General features: G+C 38.2%; 3 protein-coding genes and 1 long non-coding RNA gene across 4 annotated transcripts in view; 1 reads left to right on the top strand and 3 right to left on the bottom strand.

The window, feature by feature from the left end:
- Positions 1 to 207: 207 nt before the first annotated feature.
- LOC107266886 (probable RNA-binding protein 19) lies at positions 208 to 4,831 on the bottom strand. Its single transcript, XM_015737883.2, has 14 exons — positions 4,293 to 4,831; positions 4,001 to 4,205; positions 3,727 to 3,896; positions 3,400 to 3,630; positions 3,040 to 3,313; positions 2,750 to 2,962; positions 2,470 to 2,664; positions 2,261 to 2,400; positions 2,072 to 2,197; positions 1,471 to 1,980; positions 1,088 to 1,407; positions 893 to 998; positions 675 to 798; positions 208 to 561 (listed from the first exon to the last, which is right to left on the bottom strand). The coding sequence occupies exons 1-14, from the start codon at positions 4,326 to 4,328 to the stop codon at positions 494 to 496; spliced, it is 2,718 nt and encodes a 905-aa protein (XP_015593369.1). The 5' UTR covers positions 4,329 to 4,831; the 3' UTR covers positions 208 to 493.
- A 580-nt stretch (positions 4,832 to 5,411) lies between these two features.
- Positions 5,412 to 6,829, bottom strand: LOC112494182. Its single transcript, XR_003059375.1, has 4 exons — positions 6,704 to 6,829; positions 6,112 to 6,374; positions 5,586 to 5,998; positions 5,412 to 5,502 (listed from the first exon to the last, which is right to left on the bottom strand). It is a non-coding gene; the product is annotated as an uncharacterized LOC112494182 (long non-coding RNA).
- Positions 5,756 to 7,255, top strand: LOC107266587. The gene is made up of 2 exons (XM_015737200.2): positions 5,756 to 5,887; positions 6,727 to 7,255. The coding sequence occupies exons 1-2, from the start codon at positions 5,804 to 5,806 to the stop codon at positions 6,982 to 6,984; spliced, it is 342 nt and encodes a 113-aa protein (XP_015592686.1). The 5' UTR covers positions 5,756 to 5,803; the 3' UTR covers positions 6,985 to 7,255.
- A 1,608-nt stretch (positions 7,256 to 8,863) lies between these two features.
- Positions 8,864 to 19,563, bottom strand: part of LOC107266579 — a 13,451-nt gene continuing 2,751 nt past the window's right edge. The window contains exons 4-5 of the mRNA XM_025083956.1: positions 11,283 to 11,456; positions 8,864 to 10,990 (exon numbers count right to left, since the gene is read on the bottom strand). Of these exons, the coding sequence (XP_024939724.1) occupies positions 10,904 to 10,990; positions 11,283 to 11,456 (261 nt within the window). The 3' untranslated portion in view covers positions 8,864 to 10,903. The remainder of the gene's footprint in view (positions 10,991 to 11,282; positions 11,457 to 19,563) is intronic.

A 19,563-nucleotide genomic window follows, 5' to 3' on the forward strand; every position in this document is an offset into this window, starting at 1 on the left:
TTTATCTGAACAATTTTCAATTGTACATGAAATTGCTGTGAGCCCTAGATACATTGTATTATCATTTGGATTTTCGAGAAAAGTAACAGGTGGGAAAAGTCATGAACGTGACAGGAAGTCGGAACGGCGTCCCGACGCAACGTGACGAATTCGAACGAATGTCATTGGTACGCTAGGTGTAGGACGTTAGAGAGTAACGCCGTTCGATTTCGCCGAAAGAGGAACTTTTATTTGTATGTAAATTTCAGAGAATAAATATCACAATGTCCTCTCTGGTCAAATGGGTACTTTTAGTAGCAGTGGTAGGGAGAATCGTCGTGGAATCATCTTCATTCTAATCAGGTTTCCTCTTTGTGTATTTCAGCATAACTAAATTTGCGAATCTCGCGATACTTCTTTGTGTGTATATATATTTTTTTATGGGGATATCCTAATCACGTAGGTAGGCGAGTTTCTAAACTTGGAACGATAATAGCTTAGTAATGTGTTGTCTTTATTCTGCATCCAGGCCCACAGATTCTGGATCCAACATAGCCTTTTTACTTCTGTTGTCCGGTCCCTCTGTAATACCATGCCAGAGTAACGTTAAGAGATGCGTAAACTACTGCTAACAACTTCTTATTTATCTCAAGCAATTATTGACCCTCTTTATATACACAGGAATGTTTAAATACCTTGGTGAAAATGTTTTGCGGTTCGCTTTCTAATCTCATCCACACCCTCCTCAGCTTGGGCCCATTCCAATACCAATCGACGTCCGTACAAGTGGGTACTTTGGCAAAGTGCTTTGAATGCTCTCTATAATAAACAAAAATTATATGAATTTTATTATCACAAAATGATGACTCGATCTGTACCGTTATTGAGAAATTCATCTTCTTTTTACTCTTACCTTGGCATCGCTCTTTGTGTAATACTCCACGAAAGCGAATCCTTTGTGTTTTTCTACTCCCACCAATTTTTTCGGTAACCGCACCGCCTTGATCTCACCAAACGCTCTGAAAACACGTTTAAACCAGAAAATGGCGGATGCACTTGGCATTGGTCATGCGAAAGCTTATGTTATAAACGTATAAGCGATGCATACTTGAACAGCTCTTCCACCTCATTGGCATGCGCTTGGAATGGTATGTTTCGCACAAGAATTTTCGTTCCTGTTTGCGCTGCTATTTTGGCTGATTTCTTCGCAGTCACTACGTCGGTTTGAAGTGTTCTTTCGGACCGTTTGAGTTCCAATGTCTTTCCATCCAATGATGTCATTTGAAGTTCTTTCAGAGCACGATCTGCGCCCATTTTTGTTTTATATCTCACAAAACCATATCCCATTGATAACTTTTGACCTGGATTATTAGGATCTTTCTTTGTTGCAACTGTGACGTAGTGCAGTTTGCCGCATTTTGAGAAATACTATAAATCATTAATAAAGCAGAATATTAAAACAGAATAAAGACCATCGTTTAAATCACTTACTTCCTTCAATGATGATTCGGTTGTGCAGAAATTTAGATTTTTTACGAATAACGTTGTATCCGGTTCTGGCTGGTCCTCCTCCTCATCCTCCTCTTCGTCCTCCACTTGTTGCCGAATATTTGTGTTTACTTCAGATTGTTCTTCCTTTTTAAAACCCTCGTCAGAGTTTTCTTTTACCGTGTGAACTGGTTTGACCTGTGATGATACCTTAGAGTTGTCTGCGTTTGTCATATTTTTATTAGATTCGCTTGGAGCTGTTGTGAAAGTATTATCCGGTGCCCACTCTAGGTACAGAGGTAGATGTTTGAACTTCGTATAAGCTAATTTTGAGAAAGCCTTTCGCGCTTCAGACGGCTCGAGGAACTCGATGAGCGCAGTTATTCCCGAAGGTGGCATTACGACACGTCCGAGTTCACCGTGTCGAGTGAAAATTTCTCGAACCTCACGGACATTAGTCTGCGCGGGCAAGTTCTTCGCAAGTATCACAGTACCAGAACGTTTCTCAGCTGGCTATTGCGTGAAAGATAAATTTAAAAAATCTGAAGTAACTGTCCTGCAATAATTGCAATTACCAAGAATCTTGTGAATCAACTTTTTTTACCCTATTGAATGCATCCAAACGGACACCATTCTCTTCTAGAAATTTTCTTGCATCTTGAACCAACTGCGTTTCTCCTAGTGCAAGTCTTACTGCCACGCTCGTACCATTACCAGTGTCTTCGAGTACCTGGAATGCCGGGAAAGCAGTTATTATATCATTTCGTAACTAGATCTAATATTTTAATGTTACCTTTTCTTTTGTTGTGTTGTACGTTGTCGCTATAGTCTCTGCTACTGCATTTTGGCCCAGAAAAAGTGTATTCCAATTATGTGATGATCCTGCTGTTGCTTTCTTTTGCAATTCTTTTTTTTCCTTGTAGGACAAATGCTCTGTAATAGATTACATACAAAGTTTGTGTGTCATTATTGAGTAGCGTGGTTTATGGACACTAAACGTACCTTGATCAGCTAACTCCCCCTTTGTGTCTTTTCCTTTCCCCCGGAGTATATGAAGCATTCTTCCATTTAGAATTGAGCCATCCAGTTCTGAATAGGCCTTTACTGCGTGTTCAGGCATTAGAAAAGTTACAGTACCAAAACCTTTTGGCTTTCTTGTAACTTTGTCTATTGGTAAATTCACCTCCGACAGGGGACCTAATCCATATGTTGCATAGAGTATTTGTATATACCGGATACCCGAATACCCAGGTATACTAGATACAAGTTTGATTAGATTTACCGTATTTCTCAAATAATGCTCTTATATCCTGTTCAGTTGTTGTATATGCTAAATTCCTAATAAACATCTTTCCTGATTCAGCTATACTTTCTTCTTTCTCGAGAGCTTCTTCTTGTTGCTTCCACTTATGATTATGGATTTTCTTTTCTGGCATTGTTGCATTTTGTGGATTTTCCTTTTTTTCGTATTTCGTTACGAATAAACGTTTTCCGGCTGTTATAAATAAATATGTTAATTAGTATTTCTGTTTATATAAATGTTCCATACTGTTTCAAAAATATTATATTCACCTAGAAAACTTTTATGTTTATTTAATGCCTGTTTCATTTGTTTTTCGGTTTCAAAACCGACGAATGCGATTCCTTTGATTTTTTGTGGCACTCGTATAGATTTTGGTTTTAATGAATGAAAAAATTGCTTAATATCTTTCTTTTTTTGATTATATCCAAGTCCTGTTACTTTTACTGTGAAAAATTCGCGAGGACCATGCGCATTTTTAGTACCTTCAGTAGTACTATCAGTTTTCTTAGCTGATTGAGATCCTTTTTTCAGCGATTTCATGTACTATACATTAATACAAATATAATGTATTTATTTGCATTGACGTAATAAGAACTAAGATTGAATGTAAAAATTGGGGAAATATGAACCTCAAGATCGGAAACTTTTTGCACTGCAACCTTCACATCACTTTTCTTTTCGTTATCTGGTTTCACAGAGCTATCATCCTCATTTTCACTATCTTTTTCATTTTCATTAATTTCCTCTTCAGTATTTCCAAAATCTTTAATGTTTGCTATAGTATCGTTGCTCCAGACCTGCTTAGCTGCTCCTGCGGCATGGCTTTCCAAGAATTCAGTAAAGAGTGGATCATCCTTGTGCTTTAAGTAAACTAGATAAGTATGTACTTAACTAAAACATGTCAATGTATATAAATAATTTTAACTATATTTATAGATTTTACATAATGCATATACCTTTTCTAAAGCATCTATAACTTCATTACCAACTTCTTTCTTTTTCTTGGACTTTGTCTTTTTTTCATGCTCCTGTATTTCATTGCTCGGTACTTCCTTTTCATTAGAAAGCTTGTGAGTTGTACTATCCAAAGCATACTTGCTCCAAGATTTTGGTTTTGAAGTATCACCTACCAAATTTTGTGACAAATGTATGTCTATAATTTTGAATTCAACATGCATACCACTTGTATGCAGTTGCATAAATAAAAGGCAAAAACGAACTAAATATTACCTAGGCTGGCACACATATCCACTGATATTCTTGAAGTATCGATGCATGTCTTATCGAAGTAATTTAAAGCAGCTTGTGCCTGTTCTTCTGCCTTAAAACCAATAAAACAAAAACGCCGAAATTTGCCATCCTTTGTATACTTTAATTGTACATCCGTAACAATTCCTTTTTGACTGAATAATTCTTTCAACCTAGCTTCTGTAACCTGGAAAAACACATCAGGTTATACAAATAGGATAGTGTAGAATTAAATATACGTCATTTGTCGATGCCTAAATTTATTATTACATACACTTTTTGGTAAATTCTTCACGATTATTCGGGACATTTTCTCTGGTTTACGTATAATTCATGTACAAATAAACTATTTACACCAGTAATAACACATTACAAATCTCACATGGTTCAATCCCGAAAAGCACGTGTATCACCCTGAAGTAACATTGTTATGAATTTTACAGAGATAAGTAGGGAGATGCACAACGCTACGGTTTTAGGCGATACCAAAATCATGGCGCTAGATCGTAGCGGCAAGTCTGGAAGTAGGATTTTGTGATCATCGCCTCTGTCGACAATGCGTATCCCGTCGTAGCCGAGCTGAGCGTGATCACCAACGTTTAGCTCCGCGGACAGAGGTTCTCCGTTACTTACCGCTGGAAGCAAAATTTAGAATTTATCTGATGCCGGCAGAAGGAAAACTATTGATATGACATCAACAATATAGAAAGTAACATTTATTTGTAATAGAGTATATACATCTTTAAATCTACAACATAGTTCTTCATTCTGTTTTACCAATGAATAAGGAATCCGACCGATTAAATAATTACCGTCAGTTATCTCTTATAAATGGATGCTATACGATTGATAAATTCAAGCGAATTTCGTTTCAAAAGAAAGGCAATATCACAATATGCTAATAGAAAATTAATGTTCGTAATAAATATTTATTTATACTCAATACTAATGTGTTCTTACATTAATAACCTATTATTGTACCATTTAACACGTTAAGCACCGAGCAGATTGTTTATTGAATACATTTCATCGAAACACATAGATTCTCTCAGCGCTCTTGACTCGTTCTCGAACGCACTTTAGGTTCCGAAGCATTTAAAAGCGGTAGAACAAATGTGTCATTGTTCCGTTCCATTTATGGGCAGGACTCATAGGTCTGCAAGAAATAATTCTACATGGTTTACTAGTGAAGAATTTGCCCGGGCAATGTTGCGTCCCACTCTTCGTTCACTCCACCCTATTCTGCCAAACCGAGCGTCGGTTATCGATGACCGACGCGGCATAAACGGAAAGTTTACTGTCGGTCACCAATGACCGACACATCGCTTAGCGTATTAATGGATCTGTCAAAAATTGATGAATGTTTATATGAGATATCGGCAAAGCTTACATAAACCAGGTTAATTGTGAGAACATTTGGATAGATAATCAGCTGGGCAGAGAATCAGCCAGAAATAGATAATAAATCCATGGAATCTGCTAAGCTAGTAACATTAAATATTGGATTTAAAAGTACGTTAATCTTCACACACTATGTTCACAGACAGTAAGTAGTCTGTTTAAGTACCTGTTGATTTTTTCCGCCGTTACTGTCGTCATAAACTTTTGGCCTCATTGTCGTCATCGCGATAGGGGTCCGATAAGTGGGAGTCAATCCCTGTCCAGGTGGCAGGATTATACTCCCAATAAATTGGCGAGAAGCGGCAAGTATAAAGAGGAGCCAATTCGCATAACCTGCAAACAGTCAGTCGATTCCTCAATCGTGATATTTCAACATCCCTAAAGATGAGACTGATTATTAGCAGTACCATTGTTGGCTTCCTGATAACGAATAGCGTCCTCTGTGAAACCCATCAGGATCAGAATCAGGTAGGATTTTTTAGGGTTATCTTGTAATACTTTTTCCCGTAACTCGAGCCGTTATTTGAATAATGCGAATCATTTATTGGAAGTGAAAGCTACTTAATGGGACATTTCGTACTTTGGAAACGGAAATAAATGTTGAAAATTTTGGTCTCGTCTTACGTATAAATTATTCCATATTGTGCATTTATCAGACGTGATACAAGACACCTGATAACAATTTGACTTACTTGCGCGCGCATATTTTACTGCGTCACTTCAAAATTTAATTATGAGACAACTTGCTGAATATCGGAATTCCATAAAAGACAAAATAACTAATATAAGGATATATAAAGTAGTCTTTCCTGTGAGGTAGTAAAATTTCTCGTATCTTCTTATTAAAATGGCACCCGTTTAATTAACAAGACAAGAAATGTAAATTATTTGACAAATAACCACACTGTCTACAGAATTTTGTGGTAGCTGAAATTTTGATGTCCGGGCTCTGTTCCTGAAATATTTTTTATCACAAAATTCATTAAAGATGTAAACTGATAACATAACCAAGGTCTTAAACAATTACGTGATATAAGTAAAGAGAAATTTTATGATAAAATTTTACGCGAATATTGCGTCTTATTTATAATGAACTCCTATACTCTTCCTTCAAGCGTCCCGATTTTATATTGCTAACACTCTGTAACATTATATTACTAAGCATTTTTGACACATGATATCAGGTGGTTCTTTCTAGCTGCCTATCTGACTTGTCTGAATTTTGAAATATCTCAAAAAGTCCCTTCGACTCTCGTTTGCATTTTAAGGGTTGTTTTAAAATACCTAAAGAGGATACTTCTTTCCAGCACGAAGATTCCTTGAAGTTGAACCCGGCTTATTCGGGTACCCGCAACAGGATCCTGAATCAATTACCTCAAGATGTTCTCAAGTTTCTGGAGACGTTATCACATCTCCGCAGGACAACAATGTTCAAGGAAAACTACCTTGCGGATACTTCGAACTGGAATGACCTGACAAGTATAAACAGTGAACTGATGGTTAAACGAGATCAGCTCAGTTATTATAAATGTTACCTAAATCCTGTTTCGTGTTTCCGGAAATGACATAATCAGTAATGTCCCCGGCAACTAGACCTAACGGAATAATCGAACCTACAACAGTATTGCAATCGTTATATAATTAATTTATCTATAACTTAATAAATAATCAACTAAATTAAGCCAGCACTATAATATAGTCGGTATTCGACTACAGTGTCCGAATGTCAGACGCATTTGATAGTAGATAAAATTAAAAAATATATGAAGCCTGTGCGAATCCGAATAGCCATTCTGTTTAAATTGAACGGAAAAGAGAGGAAGAGCTAGTACCGAACGTCACTTTTTTTCTCGATAAACGTACCTCTCTTTTTTATTTTCATAAATTCCTTCATTCGCACTCCTTGATGTCTCCCAATGCAAAATCTACCAATACCTGCCCATCCATCATCCTTCCTGATTACAAATCAGCCTTTTGCCTAGAAGAGAATTTCTTTGTCTCTGAACGTAAATCAAACGCAGTCGGATCCTCTGGAAAAACAACGAGCGTCCTTTATGCACTTTTCACTTGATGAGATATCTGCACTTGGAATCCGTGCAGTCTTGACAATCGTTCTGCTCATTTTCCAGAACGATAAGAGCAGCCAATCAGAAAGCAGCCTTTGTAATATTCGAGACTATCGATTCCTTCGATTTCATTCTTTTGCTGATCGAGCACACTTCGAGAACGTTCCAGTCGCTCATTCATATCCAACAATCGACTTTTGACGTTTGACGTTTGACGTTCAGTGTTAACGACGTATGATATACCGTCTCATGAAACTGCAACGTGATAACTCGATTTGCATGATGGCGGCACGTCAATTGAAGAATTGGGTCAGTAAGGCGAAACATGAAAGAGCTCAAGGAAATTTCTCATACAAGCGATTAAAACAAAGACATGCGGGTACGTCGTAACTTAAACTACGGGTTCGAATAGGCGGCATTAATGAGTCTGACAAAATTTCTGTCACCCGCACGTCACCGTGACATTGCGTCAATCGTTTATCGATTGAGAGTTAATTTTAATAAATTCTTAGTATTCAGTCAGTTATAGTTTTCAGAAGAGTCAATTAAGAGAGCTGTACTCAATACTTGGAAATATTTTTGCATCTGTTATTAATCAAATCAATAATAGATTTGAATCGACAGATAAAAATTTATGCACTGTTGCTAACTGTACTGTATTAGAAAAGAAGTTATGACTGTACATTTTAAAAGCGTGATGTTATAATATGTCAAAAGTTTGGAATTTCTTTTCAGGACTCTATCCAGTCCTTATTGTAAGCCACCTGGATACGCATTTTCCGTCTTTGCAAAAAAAAAAGTCGCATCGTATATATCAGTCACTTACATATAAAAAAGTCCATCTATTTCTCTTCCTTCTCGTAACCGACAGATGAACGTATCAGTATTTTCACGAGAAGGGAGACCAAGTGCGTCATACATTTTGTAAGCTCCATATGGGCCCTGCTTAAAGTAATTTAAGAAAAAGTCAAGCCGTGTAAAAAATTAATTCCGGTAAACTCATCATTTCAAATTGAAATATACAGGCTCATATTATGGTAACGGTAATAAGAAATAAAAAAGAGGTAACAGGACCGAATATATATTGTACTTCTTGTCAGAGTCTGAAATAAGAAGAGAAGGTTTGTTTAATTTGCTTTTGCTATCTCTAAAAGTCACTACAATATTTGGATTCCCTATCAGACATAGTTAAAGAGAAAGATCTGTCTCCTGATGATGTTCCTCAGTGTATTGATGACTTTAATCACTCACAGAACCCGTCGCAGAATTTCAAACATCAATTTCAAACCTACGTCAAGACGAAGGAGACTAATTTTACGAATAAAAATCTGAGTAAAATTCTCTGAAATTGATTCCAAACGGATAAACAGTCGGATAAGTCGTATCTGTCAAGCTTGTGAAATTTATTTAATGTCTAGGTAGTCATATTAGCAATATATTTATAACGAGAAAAATGCATCGAATCACAGAGAATATCCTTGAACATCAAATATACCAGGTAGTATGCAATTTACATAAACAGATTATTGCAGCAGCTGCAGTGCAGTCATACGTGTACAGAATTTATTCAAGTGAGCCATTATTTTGTAGATCAGTTGCACAATGTTTTCCAAATTTTTTTAGACATCCAACAGATTCATTTCGAATTTACATTGTTATACAGATACAGAACAATTATACAGAAGATGATGATTCAAAATGAACGTACAGTCCATGCAATGAAAAACAAATCTTATGTAAATCAGTAAGTATCTCTATAAATGTAACATACCTTCGTCAATTGTAAGCACAAAGTTCTGATAGGTGTTCTTGATATTAGCATAAAGCACCAATACAAGAAATGACGACCCTTGGGGTGTCTTATGGGGTCGTACAGACATCCTGTGAATGACCCACAAACATTTACACTGTTCGGGAAGTCTGAATGGTATTTGAATACATGGTTATCACTGTCAAATTCGAAACAGGTAATAACGCAACCGCTGAAAACAATGACGAATATTGACAGTAATATTTATATATTGGGATCCTTATTGGAATTATATAATTCATGGAACAGAAGTCCGATATTCGTAATAGATTATCCTCGAGGCAAAACTACAGAAGGAAGGATGTATCAGAGTCCCGCGATCGCAATTTTGCGATATAAATTACACTGCAACTTCACGCGATAGGACGTACGAACCCCTTGCCTCATAATGGATAAACTTTTTGTTTGTTAAGGACTTTCATGCATATTTTGAGCTATTTGAGACACCTTATCGAACATGACTATCGCAACGCGATTAAATAGAGTTTAAAGAGCTTGCGTATCAGTTTTACAAATTTGTTCCCTTCCTAACGTATACTCCCTGATAAACGTGAAATAACAAGAGTCGATCGGGGTTGCGCTATTATGTACAAGCCGGCATTATGGATTTTAGGTTAAGGGAATCAAAACATTTTCAAGAAATTACTTTGCTCGTGGTATATATACATATATGTATGTATAACGATACCAACTACTTCCTTTATCTCATTTATTTTATATAAGAACATAAGCAATTTAATATAATTAACTCACCAGGTTGGGTGTACAGTAAGCGGATAACATTCTACTTAAAAAAAGTTTGGCTTCCTTGGCAATAATGGGTACACCTGCGACTCATTTTCGGACTAGGTACTTAAATATTTAATTAGGTACTTCCGAACGGTATGAAAGAATAACCTTTGGACCTTCAAGAAATTCAGGATTGTTTGAGATCAACACGAATCACTTTTGCACATCGTGTCGTATCTTATCGGTCTGTCGGTAAACCCATTATCAGTCTCAACATAAAACGAGAGCTCGACACGTCGAGGTCAGAGTTGGACCCAGTCTGTCAGAGTGTACTAGGCATAAATAAGGTCGACCTCTCAAAGTCGCTGAACGTATCCAGCTTAATTCATCGTTTCGACGATCGTCACTCGAACTCAAGCGTTTATGGCTTTTCCGGATTTTTTTAAAAACAAAATACGTGTACGTACGATATGGCGCTGGTTGACCTTGCTCTTTTACTTAAAGTCTACGGGTCCGGTATATGTTATCATAGGGGCAGGAGAGCGCAAAGTTTATGTGGAAAAGGAGAGATACGTGCTTTAACTAGAAAATATAATTTTTAAGAATTTTGAATAAGGGTGTAAATGGAAGAGATATACAAAAATCAAAAAACTTTGGCATATGCTTTGATAAATTCCACGCATCGTATTACTATATAGGAGTCCTTGCTGTATCTACTGGTGTTTTCTGATGTTGGCTGTTACTCAAATTCTGCCTGGGTTTAAGAATAGCGACTCGACCTCCTGCCTAAGAGGCCTATAAGTATTGGAAGATTCGTCGTATTACATTGAATCAAGGAGATGAAACGATATGGGAAATGAATTCTCTTGGTCGGTTTCATCACTTCCTCTTGAAACATGTTACGGCATTGAAGTAGCAGCGCCAATAGACGCGTCCTTTGGCTTGTCCACGGCGTTGAAGGTCCATCTGTAATCGATCAATGGTTATATCAAGTATAAATTGTATTAAATAAAAAAAATAAAAAAAAATAAATATGGGTACAAAGGCCTGGTAGATATTAAATTTTCCCATTTTCCTATAACGAGCGTGAGTGCGAGAGAGACAGAAAGACATCATTTCAACGTGGCCACTGGGCCTCGGAAGCTCCTGTCATGCAAACTATAGGTTCAGAATCAGGAATTATTGGACCTCATTATTAAATTAATTGACTTTAACTTTAATTAACGAAAATGTCTTTTCTAGTAATTGGAATTCGTACCGTTTGTTCGTCAGCGGCTGGTACGATTTGGGAGCTGGCTACCGGATGACGTGGTGCTGATCTGGTTAATGATCTGACATCTTCTCCGCCTCCGAGTCCTTGATTGTCCACGGCTTTTTGCAGGGCAACCATCAGTCTGTCCAGGAGTAAAGCTGCTCTTTTTGGTACGACGACCTGCATAATGAAAAAAATTATATTTTTTTTTTACAGTCAAAGTGTAATAATCTATGATGCAACAGACGATGTTTACGATACTTCTGTATAGAAGCTCGAAAAATCCTATAGCGGTACACAAAGATTATAAGATTCTTTCTGAGACCATAAGGCTCCTTGGTTATTTCCATGAAAACACGCTACGAGTAGCTGTGCAATATTCTCATTGAAGTACGCGAGCATTTTATATACTGTACTGCTACGAGGTAACGGCGTCTTTCATATTTAATATAGCGAAGCGGGAAAGTGGTGGATTCGGTTAGTTCAAAGTTTTCTAGTAATAAATCGACACTAGACTTGTGATAAATTCTCTCCGAGAGAATCTTTAGAGCTTTACCAACCTACCTGCTATCGCATGTTATAAGCAGTTACTCAAGGATGCTAATATACATATATGTGGATTTTATATCTACATATGCCAAGATTATATGTATGTATAACAGGTCGCTTAAATCAGGTGTTTATCGTCTATACTTTGGAAACGTGGAAAGACAAGTATTAACGAATAAGCAAATATTCGCGTGGACGAATTTTCTGTAAATTAAAAAATGATAAGTAATTCGTATAGATGTGAGACGGCTAAGTGAGGCGGGCAAAAAGAATAAAAATATAATTTACGTAAAGCGACGAAATGTACGAATCAAAAATTCGCCTCGTTTCTTTTAATTAAGTAAAATCAGAGGCGGGGGCCAGCTTTTTTCAGTAGTCTCAAAAGAGCTTGGAAAATTTGTTTACTCCGAGTATCTCCATTTTGAATAACAATTGAGCCTGGACGGGACCCTAGTGGACGTGATTCTTGATGAATCGCCGATAAAAATAATGAATGTCTTCGGAACGTTGGTTATAATCTAAAACTGTCTTGTACTCTTACTAGCCTCTCTTAAACCAACGAGATTACAGATAGTCCTTGATTGTTTGTTGAACTGAACTGTCAGATGAAAAGATTGCGCTGTCATTGCCACGTGGGGACGATAGACTGTTGATGAAAAGAATAAAAATATCCTAACAAACCACGAATATCCGTACAATCCGAATCAGTGTGAATGAAGTAAGGGAATAATTAAGGGAGGATTTCAAAGTAGCAGCTTGACAATTGAAGGAGCGTTTACAATCAGAGAATGAAAGAGGGAGGATTTTTAATGCGATTTAATTGAATTAAGCCGAGTTTTCCGGTGGAGCTAAATAGCGGGGATTGCTTGCCGGCTGACTTACTGACTGACTGATTGAATACAACTGGGCGACTGGCTGGCCTTGGGGTGGACTTAATAATTAAATGTCACCCAGCGCGTGAAAAAGCTATATGGATACTTATCCTGCTACCTGAATATGTATAGAAAGTTATTTAGTTTCCTGGTAACGTACGTGCGACGGCTGGATATGCAGATGAGACGTTAATGAATATTAAATTTGTTCAGGGGTTAAGCGAGAGGGAGGCTAGCCGCGGGGCATAACTGACCCGTTGATTACTAGGATTGTCCAGACTCAATATTTTTTACTCAATTATTACAATTTCTGTATACGAACACTTAGCTACCCCTGAGGTCCAGGTGCGATCACATATATTAGACACATTGTATAAATAGTGCACTGTTATTCGGAATTGTACATATTTCACTTGTCAAAATCAACCCTATGTAAATATTCGAGTACATTACGAGCTACGTGATCCTCCACGTTTTCCCTTATCGTCTAATCACCCTATCTACGGACATATCACCGCCATTAATCCCCAGGATGACGTAACCAACTCCTAGGGTTATACATTGTGACTACTACAGGGATGCATTCTCTGAAGAATCCTTTTGATACTTTACCCTTCCAAGGAACTTTGACGGTCTCTTGGCAATCCCTAAGGATGACTCTTACCTGGACATACCCAAACCTTCAACACGTTATCAGGAAGAAAATAAACATCTGCTACCTACCCCTATTCCTATGAAAAGGTCTTTCAATGGTGATTCCTCTATCTTGTCAATCCTGAGGGAACTCTTCGAACTCTTTCCTTCTCTAACCAATTTCACTTCTGTGACTCTTTCCATGAATCCAGTCCCTCGCGCCATCCAAAACAAATGCAATCTCCATCGATTTTACCCGACGCGTAACGAGGTATTGACTTTAACTTGGTGAATTCGACGGTGTATGCTGATTATCAGAGTTCCTCGGCTACCGTCGTTCTAGTCGAGTTTCGAACTTCCAGTCGATCTAATTATCGACTCGATCTCGAGAGTAATTTCGTACCAAGTCTACCAGCAAGCAGGTAAGAAGATAAGTCCGTAGGTAGATGCCTATAGGCATATATAACTATATAGACAATCATGTATCGTACCCTATAAGAACTTCCGGTTGATATGACGTCGACAAGGAAACTACATACAACAAGGTACTCCCTTGGCACGCACGATGAATTCCACTGGTCACCGGATGCAATATCCTTAGATTACATTTTTGTGTCGGAAAACCGAGTGCGAACTTGGTTTGCAATACGTAAACAATTCCAAGCAACTTCAATATTTCTATTGTAAATGAATTTCCCTAGATTTCCCATAGGACTCCTCTTTGGCCTTCCTAAGGGGTCCTTACGTCAGAAAAAGGATCTTTTGCATCTAATGGTAGTTGTCCTTACTCTCTCGTGGGTCAGGTCAAGGGGATGCTTGTCAATGATGTCAATAGGGATGGCTCTTAAATATCTTCCATCGAAACAAAATCACCATCCACCCCTAGCGGTCTTCTCCATTAGACCTTATCTAGGTATAATCGAATTGCAATATCGTCTGGTCCAACTTGACATTCTACGTCCCTGACATTTAGATAGTCCAGACGAGCATTTTGCGTTGTCATCAGGGAACGAGATTTTCTGGTGACTGGAGCCTCGTGGCAAGACTCTTCGACCATTAGCCCATTTGACCAGCAGTTGATTTACATGGGAATGATCACCCAGTTCGTTACTTTTTTCAATGTATATCAAGTCTGCAAATATCCTACACTCCTTTGGCAGGACTGATTACATAATGTTGGCTCTAATTAGATCTATAATTAAGTTAGAGAATTATATTGTTTCAACAAATAAGAAGTTAGAATCAGCTGCATTCGGGAGTTTGAACGAGAGGAGATAGGGTAGGTACCATGAGTCAATGCTCTCAAGTGTTGGCGTTATTGCAGTAGTGGGATGCGACAGGCAACAAGTTGTTTAGTTCAGTAGCCCAGGAGCAGCGAGATTGAGGATCTTTTGAATGGAAGAGTCTGACAAGATCCAAATCTTCCTCAACTCTATTTGAGATAGATGTGCAGGGACATCAATCTTTTTCTTCCTATCGTTTATGCCATGTCTTGGATATCCCTTTAATGACGTCAGAGACAGGATGATCCCGTGCACGGTTCTGGGCTGTATTATCTGTATCCAGCATCCCATACCTTACTGTTGGAACACGTCGAATTCACTATACATTTAAAAGTGACATCCTTATTTATTATCGGTTACACTAATAGCTTAGTAATAATGAAGCTTGCGTCGTTTTGTGATTCTTCGACAAGCAGTCAGGGTTCGGCACCAGAGTGACGTCATCGCAAAGTGCGAGATTTGTGGACAGATGGCACTTAGTCCGGATCCGTTAATTTCGCATCGGATGCCGACGCATCAAAGCGCACTCTATTACGATTAATCGCGAAAAGCGGAAAGAGACGTCCCTGTTCATAATACATTTCAATTCGTTCAAATTACGTATACATATATTCCTATATAGTTATGTATATAATGCAGACTACGTTATGCCGTTAAAGCACATAGGGGGATATGAACGGGAGCTTTTTATTTCCTTTTCAAATGCATAATCGAAACACCAGCCAATAATACAATCATGACATAAACCGACGATGGTTGATTCATTTATTCAAGAGTCCGCCATTATTTTTTTGTTTTTCTTGAAATTGCATTAACGAACAAAAATCCGTATAGCGCTGTCGTTAAAAAGCTTTGATGTAAGACAGAGACTTTTCTTTCCGAATTTGGTTAACCTGAGTTAATCGTACAACGATATCTTATGACGCGTTCACAAAGCCAACCCTTAAAACCCGCATCTCTCAGCGTACACACATTAAGCTTTATCGTATTAAAAGCACTCAGCTTCCACTAATTCCACTCTATCCCAAGTCCGCGTACATTTTCCATGTTAATAACAACAGTAAAGTATACGCACTCGTACTTTCGATTAGTCAATTTAACACGTGTTACTCAGAGGATCACTTAGAGACACTCGTTTCCCATTTTTCTTCTTTTTCCTTCTCCCTCGTCCAACGTACAGCTTATACGGCACGTGACTTGTAAAAAAGCTCTACTCTTCCCTAACTGCGCGTGAATTAAAACTTCGCCAGTTATCTTCTTGTTATCTCCAGTTATCTCCTTGATATCTCCAGTAACCCATGTAACCACCCCTAGTTGCCTCCGGTTACTCGTCAACCATTGCAGATAACTTGAAGTAAAACTTTGCAAAGCTCCGAGCTTTCAGGGACCAGCGAGGCGTGCGTGAAATCGAGTAGAAATTGAGTAGAAGAAGATCAGTGTTAAAAGTGTCAGAGTTACGTCAATATGTATATCTGTGCGGTACAACGAGGAAGCGCGGGGTCAATTTGAAAAAAAAAATATACAATGTAAATAACAAGAATATAATCTGTAATAAGAGATTTTTCTCTCGAAGACAGTGGCGGCTCGTGTATAGGTACTGTGGACCTGCAGCACCCCCTATTTCCATTTGATATTATCGATAACATTTAATATGACGAGTCCTTTTTTCTTTAATTCTTTCTTTATACCTGTTAGGATTTTCTCAAGTTTCTGAATAAATTTTCTTCTTACACATGTTTGTTTCCTTTTACACAATCTTGAAAAAAAAAGGATAAAAATTGTCTGGAGCAGTACCCCCACTAATTTTAACTACGAGCCGCCACTGCTCGAGGATGAACACGAGTGCTCCTATTACCACAGTAATCTTTTTCATTGTAAAAAATGACTGCTACGCAGGAAGCGCCCTTTTCGAGATCCCCTTACATAAAGAAAAGAGTCCTCCCGTTAGGTGTCCTTTGGTAAGGTTCCTGAGCGTGACAGGTATATCGTACAGGGGACTCGTAGTCGCTGGGCACAGCGGTCGGGGATGATGTAGGTGGGTGGTGAACGGACACAAACAAGTATTACAAGCCACGAAGCTACTTTAACGTCAGGCTTGCTAATTTACGAATGGCAACCCCCTTTGTTCATGTCTGTGTAATTTCAGGCTGCAGGACCGATCGCGACCTTTTCTAGATGAGCAATAATTTCATGTCGTTTTCTTTACGTTCTTTTCAAGTTAGTTTCCCGTTACGTCTCGTGTATTTTCCTTCTGTCTTTCCCGGGATAATGAGTCCCGTTACGACGGGTCAAAAATAATTAAAGCCGAGCGATGATTGGCCGCGTGACAAGCATCTGGACGGAAATTCATTATCTATTAGCTAATAAGCTGATAAGGGTATAGACGATTGCGATGCGTTATTGGAAAACGTGAGATTTTCGTCCTGCAGCCACGGCAAGTGAACGAGGAGCGTTCTGGTGATACGAATTTCCTACGGGAATTTTGGTCGTGTTTAGAGCGCGATGAAGTGTGAAGGAATCGGGGTAAAAAAAAAGTGAAAAAGAAAAAAAATTTTCTGGGGTAGAGTGGCACTTTTACAAGGAACAAATTCAATGGCGGATAAGGCTCTTGACTGTAAAAACTTTATTATATACTGGACGTTAGAGCAAAATACGTCGTCGTACTTGATTACTTTCTTTTAAATCAGACCTTACCCGTTTTACGAATTGCAGCCGAGTCCGCGTCTCGTTCGCTCCCACTACTGGGATTCTGTGACTGACAAGGGTATAGTGTCCATCTACTGTATAACAATGCAACTCGATTTTGTAGAATTGAAAAAAGTTGGATTTTGAAAAAAATATATGTCAATGCTATACAACAGTGCTCTAAATGAGCACAAGTGGTGTGTACGTTTCGTAAAAAAATACTTGTAAGGGGTGTCTTGACTTTTTCCAATTTCGCTTCAGGCTCGTAGAACTTTGTGACACTTGACGCTGGAATAGGATCTTCCTGAGTGATATATACATATATACGCAGGAAAGATATAAGAGAGGATTTAGTTAGATAACATTGCGCGAACATTCCTTTCGCTTAGACCCTCTCTTTCGCTTTCATTCAAAAGTTCATCCTCGTTTCCAGCTTTCTTTTGATACGGCTTTTTTAAATTTTTATTCAGATACGTCGAAGTCTGATACCTATAGAGTGACGCCAGACTATTACCATGATAAGGAAGAGTGCTGTCCAATTACTGAGACAGTATTGACCATTTATTTCACAATAATAGATACGCAATAAACAAATTTTTTAAATTTCAATAAGAGTCGTGCAACGTGCTTAAAAAAAATTAGTTCATTTCACGCTTCCCAGAAGTCAAACGCAGGGTATATGTAAACCTTAGGAAAAATTATACCGATGTAACTTCCAGAGAAGGTGTAGATAGAAGGGCTGAGTTACCGAAGGGAAAGGTCACGCGTCAAATAATGTCTTTCGCTGCGGACATCTCGTTGAATATACGAGTGTCTGGTGTGACGGAGCACGATAACTTTAACGGAGGGAAGCGAGAAAGAGAAAGAAAAGGAATATAAGAAATAAAGAATAGGACAGCAGAGGGCATCGAGTGAAAGATACAGGATGAGAAATCCATAGACCGTAAAATGCTCTCGATTAGGGTAGAGAGGAAGACGAGTGGCATCCATCACAGGAAACAGCAAGAATTTCATTCGGATGACAAAGACATTTTTTCATGCATCGGACAGAAATTCCAAATATACGATTCTTACGTCTGTTTCACACGTGAGCGGTATAATCAATGATGAAGGTATACACGAAATAGCTTTCCGAGTATAATGGAAGAAATGTAAAATCCTGAAAGCCAATATTAGCTCCATCAGATTTTTAAGTAATGTCAAGTTGTTCGAAAAATTTAATGATTAGTATTTGACGTATCCAGAGAATTAATCTGATTGGTCCATGACAGTCTGTGTACATATCAACGGTATCAAAAGGTGAATAGTATATATATATTAAATCCTATATCAATCTTGTAGACCTTGTATAAATGTTTGCCCACTTTGTATTCTTTATTTATTTATACTATATACGGCGGTTTAAGCGTAGTCAGATTAGGTCAGAATGTTCTCAGGTGGGACACATAAAGAGAGACTTCAACGCGGGATTTTGACGGTGTGTTTAAGCCATATGGCAATGTTGCTCTACCGGAAAACTATAGAGCAAACCCGACGACGCCAGGCATAACATTCATTGGTTTTAATACCACAATTTATGCGACACTCGTCACCCTATTTATAAACGCTCGGAAAGTATAAATAAGTATAAATTTCGGAAAGTACTTTATATCGGTACATGTACAAGCTAGTTTAATGCTAGTTTAATCTCTCATCACTATTCTTTATCTCATTTCCCCCTCACTCTTTATACCAGCCCTATTTATTTTTCATCTCCGTACCGCCGCTGGTAAAACTGCTTGTATCCATGTTTGGGTCCAACCCGCACGAATATACCAACTCATTAAGTCCGTAATGGAAACAAATCGGCTGGACTTTTTTCAGGAGCGAGGGTTAATAAACACGAACAAAAAAAAATATATGAAGTTATTCCTCTGTATACGTGTAGGAGTAGATTTAAGGTAGCGGTGGGAGGGCCTTCGATAAATGAATTATGAACGTTGCGTAATATCACGGACTCCCGCGTAGCTTTAAAGTCCAGTCCGGTAGCAGTAATCGACTTGCCCTGGACCATCCCTTAAATAAGTCTGTGTAAAAGGGGATCGAGAAGTATAGATACGATTGTGAAATGGAAAAGGGGAAAAAAATAAAAGAGAGAGAGAGGGGTGGAGGATGATTATCAAAAGTAAGGTAAGAAGCAACAAGCGTAAGGAAATTCCGGTGTCTTCGAGTAATAACCAAAATTTCTATCTCTGTAAGGAGAAAAAAGCCACCCCCCCCCCCCCC

This window comes from Cephus cinctus, unplaced genomic scaffold (assembly GCF_000341935.2).
Source record: "Cephus cinctus unplaced genomic scaffold, Ccin1 Ccin1_scaffold0330, whole genome shotgun sequence".
NCBI lineage: Eukaryota > Metazoa > Arthropoda > Insecta > Hymenoptera > Cephidae > Cephus > Cephus cinctus.